The sequence below is a fragment of the Staurois parvus genome, unplaced genomic scaffold (genome assembly GCF_062004578.1).
Source record: "Staurois parvus isolate SC_StPar_1 unplaced genomic scaffold, SC_StPar_1.0 ptg000029l, whole genome shotgun sequence".
Lineage (NCBI taxonomy): Eukaryota > Metazoa > Chordata > Amphibia > Anura > Ranidae > Staurois > Staurois parvus.
This window is the reverse complement of record NW_028317825.1, coordinates 7,889,934-7,906,189: the sequence shown is the minus strand read 5'-3', so window position 1 is coordinate 7,906,189 and position 16,256 is coordinate 7,889,934. Positions and strand designations below refer to the sequence as shown.

The 16,256-nt window shown below is 39.8% G+C and overlaps 1 protein-coding gene across 3 annotated transcripts in view; it reads left to right on the top strand.

Moving 5' to 3' along the window:
* The window catches only part of DPH1 (diphthamide biosynthesis 1), a 343,917-nt gene that overhangs the window by 34,199 nt on the left and 293,462 nt on the right, over positions 1-16,256 (top strand). For all 3 annotated transcript variants that reach the window (XM_089657705.1, XM_089657689.1, XM_089657698.1), the window contains exon 3: positions 3,402-3,465. In XM_089657705.1, coding sequence (XP_089513831.1) covers positions 3,402-3,465 — 64 coding nt within the window. The remainder of the gene's footprint in view (positions 1-3,401; positions 3,466-16,256) is intronic.

Genomic DNA, 16,256 nt, shown 5'->3' with positions numbered 1-16,256 from the left:
ACATTTTAATGCATCACAAATCACAGATATACACCATTTATTTTGTGCACTGCTTTGATTACAAAAATGGTAAAACCTGCACAATCATACTTTGATAGCCCCTTTAACACATACATAATGCACATTAACATATTGCGGTATGCATTGCAAAAATATGAATACTGCCTTACAGGCATTTTCCCACATTTTGAAAAAAAATAATAAATGCACCTTAATTTATAAAATAAAATGTGTATTTACTAAATGTTTGCATCATCGGTGCGTTGCAAGTGCAATGCATTGGTTTCTGCAAACCCTTCCCCCAGCCCTAGGTCATTACTGAGGCCTGGACCTTCTGTTATGGAGCTGGAAAAAGTACACAATGGGCTACAAGTGTGAGGATGTCACCACACTTATACTCCACTGAGATTTGAGAGTCCCTTTGTCACAGAGGTAGATGAGCCTTGAAGCCATTCATAGATCCCAGTGAATGAATGAGATAGATATATGGTATAATTATGCAAACATGTTGGCCATACATATGGCGGTTTCAGGATTTCAAATGGATTATTGTAAATGAAAAATATCAATATTTGCTGGACAGCGATTTGTGTCAAATCCCCTGTACAGCTATTGCTACTCTCCTTTGGCTCATTCTAATTGAATTCCAGAATGGGGAAAATCTTTCTGATTTTTCCCTGTCTCAGTAAAATAATACAAAGAATAGTTGTTATCCATAGCAGCTAACGAGAGAACTAAAATCTTTTGGCTCTTTGAACGAGTTCAGAAATCTGAGATTTTACGTGATGCTTTGAATCACTGAACTTTGCTTGCTGTAAATGTATCATTTAAAGGAGAACATTACTTGCTGGGACCTGGATAAATACTATATGCTAATTATGCTTGCTTTCAAGAAGAAGAGAATGCTCTCCCAGACATGAAGTGACTATGATCTGCAAGTTCTAGTACCACAATATAAAGTTTTTCTTAACATCAGAACAAAAGAGTCACATTTATTTTAGGTGTATAAAGCTAATGTCAGAATGCCAACAGCAGATGCCTTTGACAGTTAAGAACTTATCTTGCTGTATCTATGTTTAACTGATGAGGCTGAAATCTGATTGCTTGTTCTACATAAGTGCACATAATAGTTCTGTTAGTCTTTTCAGTGCATTCTCATCTATTATGAGAGCAGGCATTGCAGACTCCTCCCACCCCCCTTTTTTTCCCCACTTATTTATAGGACTCTTCAAAGCACATATCCACCCCAATAGGAATATGAGCGTTGTCCTGCTGTTTGGATGCCACACAGCGAGTTCCGTACTGTCATCTTGGTCATAATACAACAAAAAACGTAAATGTATTTTATTGGGATTTTATGTGATAGACCAAGACAAAGTGACACATAATTGTGAAGTGGAAGGAAAATGATAAATGGTTTTCAAAATTATTTACAAATATCTGAAAAGTGTGGCGTGCATATGTATTCAGCCCCCTTGAGTCAATACTTTGTAGAACCTGCTGAAGAAAAGTATCCCCACAATATGAGGCTGCCACCACCATGTTTCACAGTGCGGATGGTGTGTTCAGGGTGATGTGCAGTGTTAGTTTTCTGCACTCATAGCGTTTTGCCTTTTAGGCCAGAAAGTTCCATTTTGATCTCATCTGACCAGAGCACCTTCTTCCACATGTTTGCTGTATGCCCCACATGGTTTCTCGCAAACTGCAAGCAGGACTTCTTATGGCTTTCATTCAACAATGGCTTTCTTCTTCCCATTCTTCATAAAGGCCAGATTTGTGGAGTGCACGACTAATAGTTGTCCTGTGGACGATTCTCCTACTTGAGCTGTGGATCTCTGCAGCTTCTCCTGAGTTATCATGAGCCTCTTGGCTCCTTCTTTGATTAATGCCCTCTTTGCCCAGCCTGTCAGTTTAGATGGATGGCCATGTCTTGGTAGGTTTGCAATTGTGCCTTACTCCATTTCCATTTTCGGATGCTGGATTGAACAGTGCTCCATGAGATGTTAAAAGCTTGGGGATATTTTTTTATAACCTAACCTTGCTTTAAACGTCTCCACAACTTTATCCTTAACCTGTCTGGTGTATTCCTTGACCTACATGATGATGTTTGTTCACTAATGTTCTCTAACAAACCTCTGAGGGCTTCACAGAACATCTGTATTTATACTGAGCTTAAACTACACACAGGTGGACTCTATTTGCTAATTAGGTGACTTCTGAAAGCAATTGATTCCACTAGATTTTAGTTCGGTGTATCAGAGTAAAGGGGGCTAAATACAAATGCAAATTTTGAAAACCATTAATCATTTTCCTTCCAGTTCACAATTATAAGTCACTTTGTGTTGGTCTATCACATAAAATCCCAATAAAATACATTTATATTTTTTGGTTGTAATATGACAAAAATGTGGAAAATTTCAAGTGGAGTGAATACTTTTTTGAGGCACTATAACTCCTTTTTGGTTTAGATTACAGGGCTGTCATAATCCTGGCTTTACTGTCTAGTGTGTAATGGACCTGGAGCAAGCAAGCAACCAACAAATTCTGAAAAGTCTGTTTTTCATGCTTAATCACTGACTTGGCTCCTATCCCTCAGGTTCCCTTTAAATTTGTATATGCTTTTTATATGTAGTATCATTAATTGTTCTTATGTAAGGCAGTGTCTATTATAGACTTATTGATCTACATCCCAGTTTGACAGTTTGGATTATACCATTGCAAAGAATGGCAGTTGTTCATTGTGTGTGTTGTAAGGTATGGATTTCTGAACACCCCATGAGGTAAAAAAAAAAATAGTGTGCCTAAATGGCATAGACTGACTCATCCTGATTGGACAGTGTTACCTCCCTCCTGCGTTGTATAGTAGTAATGCCTGTCTGCATTCTCTGCCTTTGATTACCTTTTATCACATTTGGTCCATTTGCCTGTCAGTGTCCTGTGTCCTCTTCCTCTTCCCCTCTAATCATTTCCTCTCCTGGTTCTCTTCTGATGGCATGCTATATTTGTCTGTACAATAACCTGTTCTCTGTCTTTAGCCGCCTGTCTATCTGTTAATGGTCTGCCTCTTTTTAAAGCTGCTTGTACTGTACTTCTTTGTCCTGCTCTTGCTTAGATGTTTTTCATGCTTTATTTTTCTTCTTGTTTATTACATTTCCCATGCCAGCTATATGTTTTCTCAAGTGTCTGTCTCTTGTATGTGCTTAGGATCTCCAAAATGTCACATTTGCATGTTTATTCCTGGACTCTGATCCTGTTGCTTGGTTTGATTTACTGTCATTTTTTTATGTTTTGTGTCACAAATGCGTTCTTTTTTTTCCCTTCATGTATGTCTTTGAAAGCCATGTATTGTAGTGCATCTTATTTAAAAGTAGTCACAGTTTTATGTTGGTTTTCTTTTACAGTTGCTTTACAGATGCCGGAAGGGTTGCTGATGTTTGCCTGCACTATTTCTGATATCATTGAAAGGTGAGGAATATACGCTTGTCCTGTTCTGTTTTTGTCTGTTGATGAAGAATAATTATCTATGTTAACATTAAAAAGAGAACACCAGTAGGCACAAATATCACTGATAAACAGCGTGGTCATATGCTGTTTGTTAAAAGCAAATAAAATGCAGGATTTACGCACCAGAGGCCAAAGTCAGGTTAAAGTGGACTTAAAGTCTTACTAAACCCAGGACCCTGCATTCACTATATCTGGTCTCCCACAGTACACAGAACATGGAAGTGCAATTATTTAGTAAATATAAACTGCTAAATACCTTTTCCCATCAGCAGTTAGAGCAGTCTTGTGACTTCAGCAGAGCACTGGTTAAAGCTAGGAGTTTTCTTTCTGCTCTAGGAAGATGCAATACCCCTGACCTCTGTCTGGACAGTGCTGATTGGCTCTGTGCTGATCACATGCACTCTCCCAAGAAAAAAAAAAAAACCTCTCTAGCAATACCCACCAAACTGAGCGTGTACATGTGACTACGGGTTCAGTCTGTCTTATAAGGTGGACATTTGAACAAGAGGAGGGGCGGAAAAAACAGTACCAAATGGCCTTTTTACACATTTAAGAGGATTACCCCTTAGGTTCCAGAGTGAGTATAAAAAGTCTGCTTTACTGCATATACAGACTGATTTTACTGTTGTGGGTTTAGTAACACTTTAGTCAAAAACTGTCTTATAGGAGTTGATTTACTAAGGGCAAATAGGCAATGTATTTTAGACAGGTACTTATATAGTGCCATCAATTTACGCAGCCTTTCACATCAGTCTCAGCCCTCAAGGAGCTTACAATCTAAGGTCCCTAACCCATATTCATACTGTAGTATTGCCAATTTAGACAGGCGCCATTTAACCTACCAGACATGCTAACCACTTAGCCACTGTGCAAGTTACACTCTGCAGATAGAATTTGAATTTGCTTGCAAGGTTAATGAATTTGTTGGTGTTTCAATTTGCAAAGAATACCCAATCACATGCAAGAAAAATAAAAATGGCATTTTTACTTCCATGATTGGAGGATGGAAGTTGGCAGAGCTTCACCTCATTCACTAAGCTCTGGGGAAAATTTCCTTGCAAAGTTCAACTTACCTTGCAAATGGAAAAGGCTGTTTGCTTTTGTAAATCAACCCCATATTGACCGAGAGTCAGCCAATGCAAATCTCCACCTCAAATAGATCTGGTTCTTAGCTGCACTGAAGTCAGGAAACAGGAAGTTAAGCATTGGTCGCTTGGACCCTTATTCAGGGCATTTTTAGTCCACATTAAGGCAGTGATAGCTATCACTTCTAAGTATTCCAAGTGCTCACCATCACGTTGTAAGATCTGTTAGCATTGTTGACTACTCTTAAATTGTCATCTTTTCTTTCCTTTTCCTTAGGCTGATTGGTTTCACACTGCTGAGCTGTGGTTTGGCTGCAGCACAGGTGTACCCAGGGTTTTCGAGTGGTTAACCTGCAGATTACTGTAGACTTTCTATCAGATTGTGCATTTTTTAAAAGCACAACAAAGATGCAGCATGCAGGATTTTTGGTGCGCTTTCAGAAAATGCATCAAAAACGCATGAACTGATAGAAAGTCTATGGGAATGCATGGGTTAACTGCATGAAAAACTGCAGGTACACCTGCGCTGTGGCCAAACCGCAGCTTAGCAGTGTGAAAGCGGCCTTATAGAAAAGGGAAATGAGTCTGCCACTACCCATGTACCACTTCTCCATTTAGACTTGGTTGCAAAAAAAAAAAAAAGATCTAATTGAGGATGTGATCACTGATTTTTGTTAGGGAGATACCTTTGTGTGACCCCCCCCCAACAAAATTTCAAATGTATGCCCTTTTATGTATAAAATTAACAGTGTGCAACTAGTGCTACAAACGGTATATGTGAAAGAAGCGTCAAACAACATTCATGTCATTCCTTTGCACTTCTGTGCAGAATTCATGGCCTGCCATAGTGGAGCTGCACTGTTAGACACCTAATTGGGAAATGATTTCTAGACGTGTCCATTTCATGGTTGTGCTGTTGTGTGGGCAAAGCAGAATGTACAGTTGTCATGTACCTACGGCAGGACCGTAGGAAATCAGCCAGCCAGTTCAAGCTTTGGCACATGCCTTAATTTTCAGTTGTTGAGGTTTGATGTATAAGCTGTTTGTTTATATTACTTCATTTGTAATGGGTAGTGTTCAATACAAAACACAAAGAAATAATTGCTGAGCATTTTGTACAGGATTTGCCTCTACTTTGAGCATAACTCTACCTACCCTCTCCCTTCTTTTACCTCCAGCACATCCCAACAGTCTTAGGTCCCATGTACACGGATGTACTAGAATTTTTTATGCCGAATTATGGCCATATGCAGAATAAAACCTCAAAATTTCATAGAACTTTATGTCCCTTCCTAACAGCATCTGCATCTGAAAACAAATATTAGAAACTAAGAACTATTTACTTGCTTATTGCAATTCTTCATTAATGATTGGGCTATTATATAATGGCATAAACTTCTTTCAATCTTACGTATCCTCTAGGAAATTGACATGCTTTTCATCAGTAGTGATTTATTAATTTAATAGACATTGTTCTGTATATCTCTTTTCCTTTCTGTTTTCTGTTTAATAGTTCATGTTCTCATTGTATCTCCCTGTCCTCTTGTTAGGAACATTCAAGTAAATCCTGGAGGTTGTGGTGGAGGGCAGAAGAGTTGTTAGCTGACTCAATATGGTCACTCCAGCTTTTTGCTTTTCTATCCTGTGCTGGAGGTATCATTATACAGGCACTTAATGTCAGGACATTAAGGAGCCTATAGTATTTAGCTGCTTTTCCACATGTTGCTTGATGGCATTGAGGGAGCCCATGGGCACATACTGTATACTGTATTTTCTGTGCTGGATTCAGACGTAAATAAACCCAAAACTTCTTTTTAAATTTTGAATAAAATGGGAAGGGTTATAACCCCCGTTCCCACTAAGGTTAGTTTGCTTTCTCTCTTTGGCCTGGTACCTACTATTATGGAGCTAAAAGTGATATAAAATCCAAAATTTAACAGTTGTCATTGGAACTGGAATAAGTTGGAAAATCCTCTAATGATGACAAACTGGCTTGGTGACAACTGTCTAAGATGGAATTTCCCTTATTTTGGAAAGATTTCCTCAAGCTTTCTGTTGTTACTTCAGGACAGGGAGTCATGGGAAATTTTCCTCAACGGGTCAACAGACAGCTAAATAAATATAACTGACAGAGGTTTAGCCATTCTCGACTCTATCCAAAAGCTATGCAGAAAAACAGAGACTGCAGTGTAAATGCTAAGGACAGACTGCATCATAGTGTAAACTTCATTTTTATTTTGCCCATGGTTATACCTTAAATATACTTTATGGAGTTTTTATCCCAGGTTTATATCTATTTCACTAAATTGTAAGATTCCATTGGGAAAGTGTGTGATTCTTGGGTGAAATTGTTGTTAAATAGACACCTTAGACTTCTGTTTCAGCCACTAGTTCCTAGAAAGTTTGTAAACATTTGTAATTATTTCACAATAATAGATAGTCTGCTTAACACAAAAATGATTACAACCATATTACTATGTACAGATCTGTACAAGGTAAATTAAAAAAAAAACTTATTCACTAAATCAGTAAATGATCACTATGCAAAGTGAACTCTCCTTTTTAAATCAAACCAGCGGCATTTAATATCCAGGTGAAAAAAAAAATGTCTTGTGTAATGACTAATAGAGCCTCCTATAGCAACTGACCAGGCTTGGTAATGGTTAAAAGTAAATGCAGACCATTAACCCTTCTAAAATTATTTCAGCTCCTTGGTATTTTGGGGGATTCCTCTGGCAAACAGATCACTTCAGGCTTATTGGCACCAGCAGGAGACTGGGTATCCATTCTGGATGAATGCTACCCCTACACCAACTTAATTTGATGATGGGTTGAAAAGATTGTGCATGATTTTCCGTAGATCTGAAATGGAAGATCTTTTGGCATTCAGATCTTCCAACTGCCATTGTAGCATCGAAGTCAATTATACATAAAATGCATATATTTAAAAGAGAGGTTTTATTTTTTGCATATTTGTCACACCTAAATGATTCAGATCATTAAACAAAATTTTGTATTCCAGAAAAATAACCCAAGCAAATACAAAATGCAGTTTTTAAATTATGATTTAATTTATTAACGATAAGCTGTCCAAACCTGCCTGTCCCTATGTGTAAAAGTAATTGCCCCCCACCACCCTTTGCTAAATCATGAATGAACCGTGTATAGTCAAATTTTTTGGAAAGCTGAGTTAAATTTCACTTGCCACACTCAGGCCTGACTACTACCAGACCTGTTAAATCAAAAAATCACTTAAATAGAAAGTATCTGACAAAGTGAAGCATGTTAAAAGATCTCAAAAAGCAACACATCATGCTGCGAGCTAATAAAATTAAAGAACAGACAAAAAACAAAGTATTTAACACGTATTAGTCTGTAAATGGTTACAAAGCCATTTCTGAGGCTTTGGGACTTCAATGAACCATGGTGAGAGCCATTATCCAAAAATGGAGAAAACTTGGACCAGTGGTAATCCTTCCTAGGAGTGGCCGGCCTACCAAAATTACTCCAAGAGCACAACAACGATTCATCCAGGAGGTCATAGAAGAACCCAGAACAACATCTAAAGAACTGCAGGCCTTACTTGCCTCAGTTGGGGTCAATATTCATGGTTCAACAATAAAAAAAGGGACTGGGCAAAAATGGCATTCATGGGAGAGTTCTAAGATGAAAGCCACTGCTGACCAAAAAGAACACAAAGGCTTGTCTCACATTTGCCAAAAAACAATCTTGATTATCCCCAAGACTTTTGGGCAAATATTCTGTGCACTGATGAGATAAAAGTTTAACTATTTAGGAAGTGTGCATTCCATTACATCTGGTGTAAAACTAACACAGAATTTCATAAAAAGAACATCATACCAGCAGCCAAACATAGTGGTGGTAGTGTAATGGTCTGGGGCTGCATCGCAGCTTTAGGACCTGGACGACTTGCCATAGTTGATGGAACCATGCATTCTGCACTCTTTCAGAAAATCCTAAAGGAGAATGTCCAGCCATCGGTTTGTGACCCCAAAGCTCAAGCGAACTTGGGTTATGCAACAAGGTGTTTAGGGGACAATTTTTCACATAGGGCCAGGCAGGTTTGGACAGCTCTTTCCCTTAATAAATGAAGTACTAATTTAAAAACTGTATTTTGTATTTACTCGGGTTATCTTTATGTAGTAATAAAATTTGATGATCTGAATCATTCAGTATGACAAATATGTTAAAAAGCAAAAGAAATATCAGGAAGGGGGCAAATACTTTTTCACAGCACTGTAGGGCATCATTTTTTCCCCTTCATAGCATTTTCTGTTTGTGGAACAGGTTAAGGGCTTATTTCAGTGGGCTTTGGGCTCATTTTGATGCCATCAGTTTGACATCATTTTGAAACACTTCTGAAATCATTCAGAATTATTAAAGATCCAAGATTATGGCAAGTGTGACATAGGCCATGGGAGTCTTTAGATGTTTGTTGCCTTCCTGCAAGCATTCTAAAGCACTGGCTTTGATAAAGTGTACTAAACACTTTTACAATTACTAGACCAAGACTGCCATCACTCTGTCCTGAATGTTGGAAGCAACATTTGGTGATGCATCTGGCCACAGATCTTTTCTGTTTCCTCTGGCACCCTTGTCTGAAGAGAGATTTGAGCATGGACAGAATAAATATGAGCACAGAATGTCTTTTCTTAGTATCTCACATACTAAGGTGGTAAGCAGCTTTATAGTTTGAGGAGCAGTTCAGTAGCTAATGGCTTGCAGTATTGGATATTTTCGGTTTGCTTCAAAGGCATGGTATCTCCATGGAAATTGTTTGTTTTACTTATTTTTTTAGGATTTCTCTGAATGTTTTACATTCCACCACAATCAAGAACATATCTTTATACTGATTATTTTCTACATATGAGGGTGACTTTGATAAAATTAAAGTGAACATGAAAAAAGTGAATATATACTATTTTATAGAAAACATTTACAAATGTTAATTGCACCCAATCAGTATTGCGAAAGATTTAAAGTGGAAGAAAAGCCTAAATCTAACTATTAATCTATTAGACTATATATTAGACTATCCTGTATAAAAAACATTTGTGTACTTAGCTATTTTAATCCACTCTGGTCCAGCCATGTGATCCTGAAGCTCCACCTCAGGGAGCACTCAACAGCTGGCAATTCCAGTAGTCATGACATCACCCATTGTCTCCCTTAGCCTGGCTGTGGTCGGTTCTCCCTTCTCTCCCCTACAGCAGTCGCCCACTCACATAGGAAGCTGGAGTTGCAGGATCATGCGATTGGAGCAGATTAAAAATAGGTAAGAACACAGATTATATACAGGGTAAGCAGAATAGCTAAGAGGAGGGGGAGGAAGAATTTGTAAGAATTGTTAGACTTAAGCTTTTTTTTTTTTCCCACTTTAAGTTTTTGTCCTGAATTCCTTCTGAAAAATGTCAGGGTACTACCTGTGCCTAGGCACTCTTCTTTAAGCGTCATAGCTGTATATTTGCAGTGTGAAATCATCTACTGTAATCCTCTGCCTGCTAGTTCCACAAGATTTGGAGTGAGATTTGGGGGTTATCTCAACTGTACTGCTCACTGTTCTTGCTGGAGAGGAAGCTGTACCTGCAGTACTAGGAGTTCCCTGCTTCTGCTTCACCCATTATGTGATATTGTGCTTTCTGCACCTCTTTTGCTCCTTCTTGATCATTTCTTAACCAGTCAGATTGCTAGTCATCGGGGAAAGTTCTGACATGAGAAAACAATGCCCTGCTCCTCTACTAATAAGGCCACCGCCACACAAAGAGACACAGGGGAAACAAGGCGGAACACGGCATGGTGAATTACAAATGGGGAAAAGGTTAGGATCAGCCTACATGCAATACTAATGGCTGGTCCTTTGCTGCTGCTTTCCTTTTTTTTGGCCATAGCTTCCACAGTAGAGGTTCTCTTTAAGATCTGGCTCAGGTTGGGCTATGGGAAAAGTCTAATTCTTCTCTGTGAAAGTTGTGGTGGCTGTTGCCTTATACACCACAATTCTTTACATAGATTAGCTTGAAACACAATTTATTTTATGTATAGGTAAACATATGTTGAGTTGAACATTCCAATCTTTTTTTTTTTCCTCTTTCTGTTGCTTGCATGTTAAATCACAGTAATTTTGTATTAAGTGTAGCAAAGCATCAGAGGAAAATAACACATAATGCACATTTCTTGCATTTAAACGCCTGCCTCTGCAATTTTTTCCTGTCATGTGCAAATGTTTTCTAACATCTTTAGTTGTAGTGTATGGAAGAAAAATGTTTTAATGTTGTCATGTCACACAAGTGATCTTAATCGGTATAACGTGCAGACTGCAAAAGCAATCTAATTTGTTACTTGAATGAAACTGCTTTGCCACCTGCACACAGTTATTTTTTGTTTGTTTTTTAAAGCTGAACTTCAGGCAAATACAAAAGACACAAATTAATATGCAACTGTATTTGTTGCTACATCATTGAATGTGTATTTTGCAAGCAGTATAAGTACTGGAATTTGACTTTTTATCAGCTTTTTGAAATTTCTGTAGGAGCTAAGACCAGAAGAGAAAGTGGCAATGACCTTGTGCTGAAATCACCATGCTGACAGGAGTTGAGAGCAGAGTGTCATAGAGATGAATTAATCAGTGTTCTGCTCCTTTCATTGTCTAGACCATTGATTCTGAACCTGTGGAACCTCAGGACCCACATTTGTCCTTGGTCATTGAGTCGCGATCCCAAAAATAATTTAATTTCCAAAACATTATAATTGATTCTACAAAACAACTTGTGCAGTATTCTACAATGTATATGCACTTTTTAAACTGTAAACAAACAGCTATCTTACAAAATGGATTGTCCAGTAATCACAGCACTATTGAAAATGAAAGTGCTGTTGAGGTAAAAAGCCAATAAAATATACTGTAATTGAAACATATAAAATTAATTAGAAATAAAGGGGAATTTGGGGACTCTTCTTGCTCTGGATAATTGTCTCAAAGTCTTGGGTGATGGTAGGGGCATTAGAGAGGCCTGGGGGGGCACTTGCCTTGCGGTCCAGTCTGCCTCTGGTCACAACCCACTACTTGAAAAACACTGGTGTAGTTGCAGGCTAGGGAAGGGACAGGACCTGTAAGTGTTAGGCCCCTTTTACAGGAGCGATCTGATTAGCTCTGCCTGTCAGTTTTTCAGGTGGACCTGATCGGATGGTTCATGTATCCCTACTGACTGGTGTGTGTAAAGGGATTTGTGTCCAGTTTGCTAAAAAAAAAAACCCAAAAAACGAAAGATCCATCCCTCTCCGTCTAGGCGGTTCGAATTGGATGGGAGCTGTCCGTTTACACCCACTGGTCTATAGAGCAGAGCAGACTGTGTCCGTGTCTGCTCCACATAAACTGGGCAGAGATAGACCTGGTATCCACCGGTATCTGCGGACAGATCCCCTGCTGAGCAAAATGTCTGCCCCATGTAAAAGGGACCTTACTAAACTGCAGTAATAAAAAAAATCTGGTCTCCTGCTCTGCCAGCAGGTTTGTGCTGTGTGTCGGAACTTTGTAAGGCTCAAGAATGGATGGACGGTAAAATATCTCTCATTGTGGATATAACTCTTTAGCTGTTCAGCTTGAGCCTAGGTTCACACTGATGCGGTGCGGGATTTGCAGTGATTGCTGTGCGTTTCCTGCACCCTATCGCAACCGCACTTCGTTCATGTTCTCCGTTCATGCAGAACACAGTGTGATTGGCTGGTTCGGTTTGCATGGGTGTGATCCAATTCCATGCTCCTTTTTGGTGCGGGTATGGTGCAATTTGAGCCATACAAAATGAATGGGCTCAAATTACACTGCAAAAAATCGTATGTGATTTGAACAGTAATGCGGTGCTATTCTTGTCCAAATCACATGCGGCTCCCTGTACTCCACCAGTGTGAACTTAGGGTGAATGATTTATACAGGTTCCTGTGCACATGCACAGCTGTTTTATATAAATATATACAGTGAAGGAAATAAGTATTTGATCCCCTGCTGATTTTGAATGTTTGCCCACTCACAAAGAAATGATCAGTCTAAAAATCGAATGGTAGGTGTATTTTAACACTGAGAGACAGAATAGCAACAACAAAATGCAAAAGAAATGCTTGTCTAACAAATTATGCACTGATTTGCATGTTCATGAGGGGAATAAGTATTTGATCCCCTTCACAAAACATGACTTAGTACTTGGTGGCAAAGCCTTTGTTGGCAATTACAGAGGTCAGACGTTTTCTGTAGTTGACCACCAGGTTTGCACACATCTCAGGAGGGATTTTGGCCCATTCCTCTTGGCAGATCCTCTCCAAGTCATTACGGTTTGGTGGCTGACATTTGGCAACTTTCAGCTCCCTCCACAGATGTTCATCCAGATTAAGGTCTGGAGACTGGCTAGGCCACTCCAGGATCTTAATGTGCTTCTCCTTGAGCCACTCCTTTGTTGCTTTGGCCGTGTGTTTTGGGTCATTGTCATGCTGGAACACCCATCAATGACCCATTTTCAATGCCCTGGCTGAGGGAAGAAGGTTCTCACCCAAGATTTGACAGTACATTGCCCTGTCCATCGTCCCTTTGATGAGGTGCAGTTGTCCTGTCACCTTAGCAGAACCCCCCCCCCCCAAAGCAGAATGTTTCCACCACCATGTTTGATAGTTGGGATGGTGTTCTTATGGGCATAGGCAGCATTACTCCTCCTCCAAACATGGCGAGTTGATGCCAAAGAGCTCGATTTTGGTCTCATCTGACCACAACACTTTCAACCAGTCCTGCTCTGCATCATTCAGATGTTCAGTGGAAAACTTCAGACGGGCCTGGACATGTGCTTTCTTGAGCAGAGGGACCTTGCGGGCACTGCAGGATTTCAATCCTTGTCGGCGTAGTGTGTTACCAATTGTTTTCTTGGTGACTGTGGTCCCAGCTGCCTGGAGATCATTGACAAGATCCTCACTTGTAGTTCTGGGATGATTCCTCACTGTTCTCATGATCATTGACACTCCACAATGTGAGATCTTGCATGGTGCACCAGACCTAGGGAGACTGACAGTTGTTTTGTGTTTCTTCTATTTGCGAATGATTGCACCAACTGTTGTCACCTTCTCACCAAGCTGCTTGACGATAGTTTAGTAGCCCAGTCCAGCCTTGTGTAGGCCTACAATCTTGTCCCTGACATCCTTGGACAGCTCTTTGGTCTTTGCCATGGTGGAGAGTTTGGAATCTGATTGTTTGATTGCTCCTGTGGACATGTGTCTTTTATACAGGTAACAAAATGAGATTAGCAGCACTCCCTTTAAGAGACTGCTACTAATCTCAGCTTGTTACCTGTATGAAAGACACCTGGTAGCCAGACATCCTGCTGTATGATAGGGGATCAAATACTTATTCCCTCATGAACATGCAAATCAGTGCAGAATTCGTTAGACATACATTTCTTTTGAATTTTTGTTGCTATTCTGTCTCTCAGTGTTACAATACACCTACCATTCGATTCATAGACTGATCATTTCTTTGTGAGTGGGCAAACATTCTAAATCAGCAGGGGATCAAATACTTATTTCCTTCACTGTATATGCCTTGGAAATTATTATTATTATCCTTATTATTATTATACAGGATTTATATAGCGCCAACGGTTTGCTCAGCGCTTTACATTATAGTGGGAGACAATACAGTAACAATACAGTTCAATACAAGAGGGATTTGAGGGCCCTGCTCCTTGGAGCTTACAATCTAGGAGGGAGGGGTGAATGGTACAGTAGGTAGTCACTGTGGGGGATGGAGTGGTTGGAAGAGTAGAGGATTCTAGAATTAGCAGAGGGCGGGATAGGCTTCCCTGAAGAGAAAGGTTTTCAGTGATCGCCAAAAGGCAAGCAGAGTAGGTGATAGTCTGAAAGATTGGGGTAGGGAGTTCCAGAGGATGGGTGACGCCCTGGAGAAGTCTTGGAGACGAGCATGGGAGGAGGAGATAAGGGAGCTAGAGAGTAAGAGGTCTGTGTACGGAGGAGTGTACGGTTTGGGTGATATTTAGAGATCAGATCGGTTATGTAAATTGGGACAGTGTTGTGGATGGCTTTGTATGTCATTGTTAGAGTTTTGCATTGTATCCTTTGGGCAACTGGGAGCCAGTGGAGGGATTGGCAGAGAGGGGTGGTGGATACGGAACGGTTAGTGAGGTGGGTGAGTCTAGCAGCAGCGTTCATGATAGACTGAAGAGGGGATAGCCTGCGATGAGGTAGGCCAATGAGGAGGAAGTTACAGTAGTCGAGGCGTGATATGACAAGGGAGTGAATAAGTTGCTTAATGGTTTCCGGGGTTAGGAACGTCCGTATCTTGGAGATGTTGCGGAGATGAAGTCTACATGATTTTGTCAGTGATTGGATCTGGGGATGGAAGGACAGATGGAAGTCTAGGATTACACCTAGTACCTAGTACACCTAGAAATAGCCCTATTCTGCTTAAATGTACAGCATCAGAAGCCCGGACTCACTTAGGGCATCTGAAGACCACCTGTGTGTTTCTGCACAAACACCAAACCAAGAATGGCAACTACTCAAATAATTTCTAACCAGCATACGCTTATAGCCCTTAACACAGGGAGGCTATGCAGTTATACAGTAAAAGTAAAGGTGGCAGTCTGTACTAGAACTGTGGCTCGCCTATCCCCCGACCACTTCAGCTTCTGATTCTCACACTGGAAAATGCTGCAGTATCTCTATAGTTGCCCATCCCATCCCTGCACAAAAGGTTTCACTGCAGCAGTGAAATCTTATGTAGTATAAATTTAAAATTCTACAGGTTTCTTTCTGGAAAAAAAAAAAAGATAAAAAAACTAGGTTAAAATACATAGGATTGCTTTTCAAACAAGAGCATACACTGGTCTCTATGTATCTGCAGCCTAGTTCCTTTGGTTAGGAATCCATTCTTAACTAGCCCCTTATGAAAAGCTTTGTACGTGCTGTAATATTTGTTCATATTCTGCTCTGCAGTAGAAAAGGTTATACCCCTCAGATCGTATCTGTAAGGAATTTGTGCGTAACAAGTATCATATCCTGTACTTCTCCGAAGAAATGGATTTTTGTTATTCTGGTACTTTAGCAAATGTTTTTTTTTTTTCATGAACATTTGAATTTTTATTAATATCTTGATGAAATGTAACTGCCTAGTTGTTAAGAGACATCATGATTAACGAGCACTAATAAAATTAGTTTACAGTATATGTACACTATTGTGCAAAAGTTTTAGGCAGGTGTGAAAAAATGCTGTAAATTAACCTCTTCCCAACCACGCTATAGCCAAAAGATGGCTACAGCGCAGTCGTCCAGTTCTGGGAGGGCGTCCATAGACATCCTCCCAGAACCACACTCCCTGCGCACCCTCTGGCACGCTCACTTGGCATGCTCTGTGATCTCTGTGTCCTTTAGGCACAGCTGATCACAGATCATGGTAAGGGGCCAATCACAGCAAAATGTTTGATATTTTTTCATTTATTAAGCAAAAAAAATAAAAAACCCAGTGGTGATTAAATACCACCAAAAGAAAGCTCTGTCTGTCTAAAAAAAAGAATGATAAAAATTTTGTTTGGGTACAGTGTTGCATGACCTCGAAATTATCATTCAAAATGCGAAAACGCTAAAAGCTGAAAATTGGCC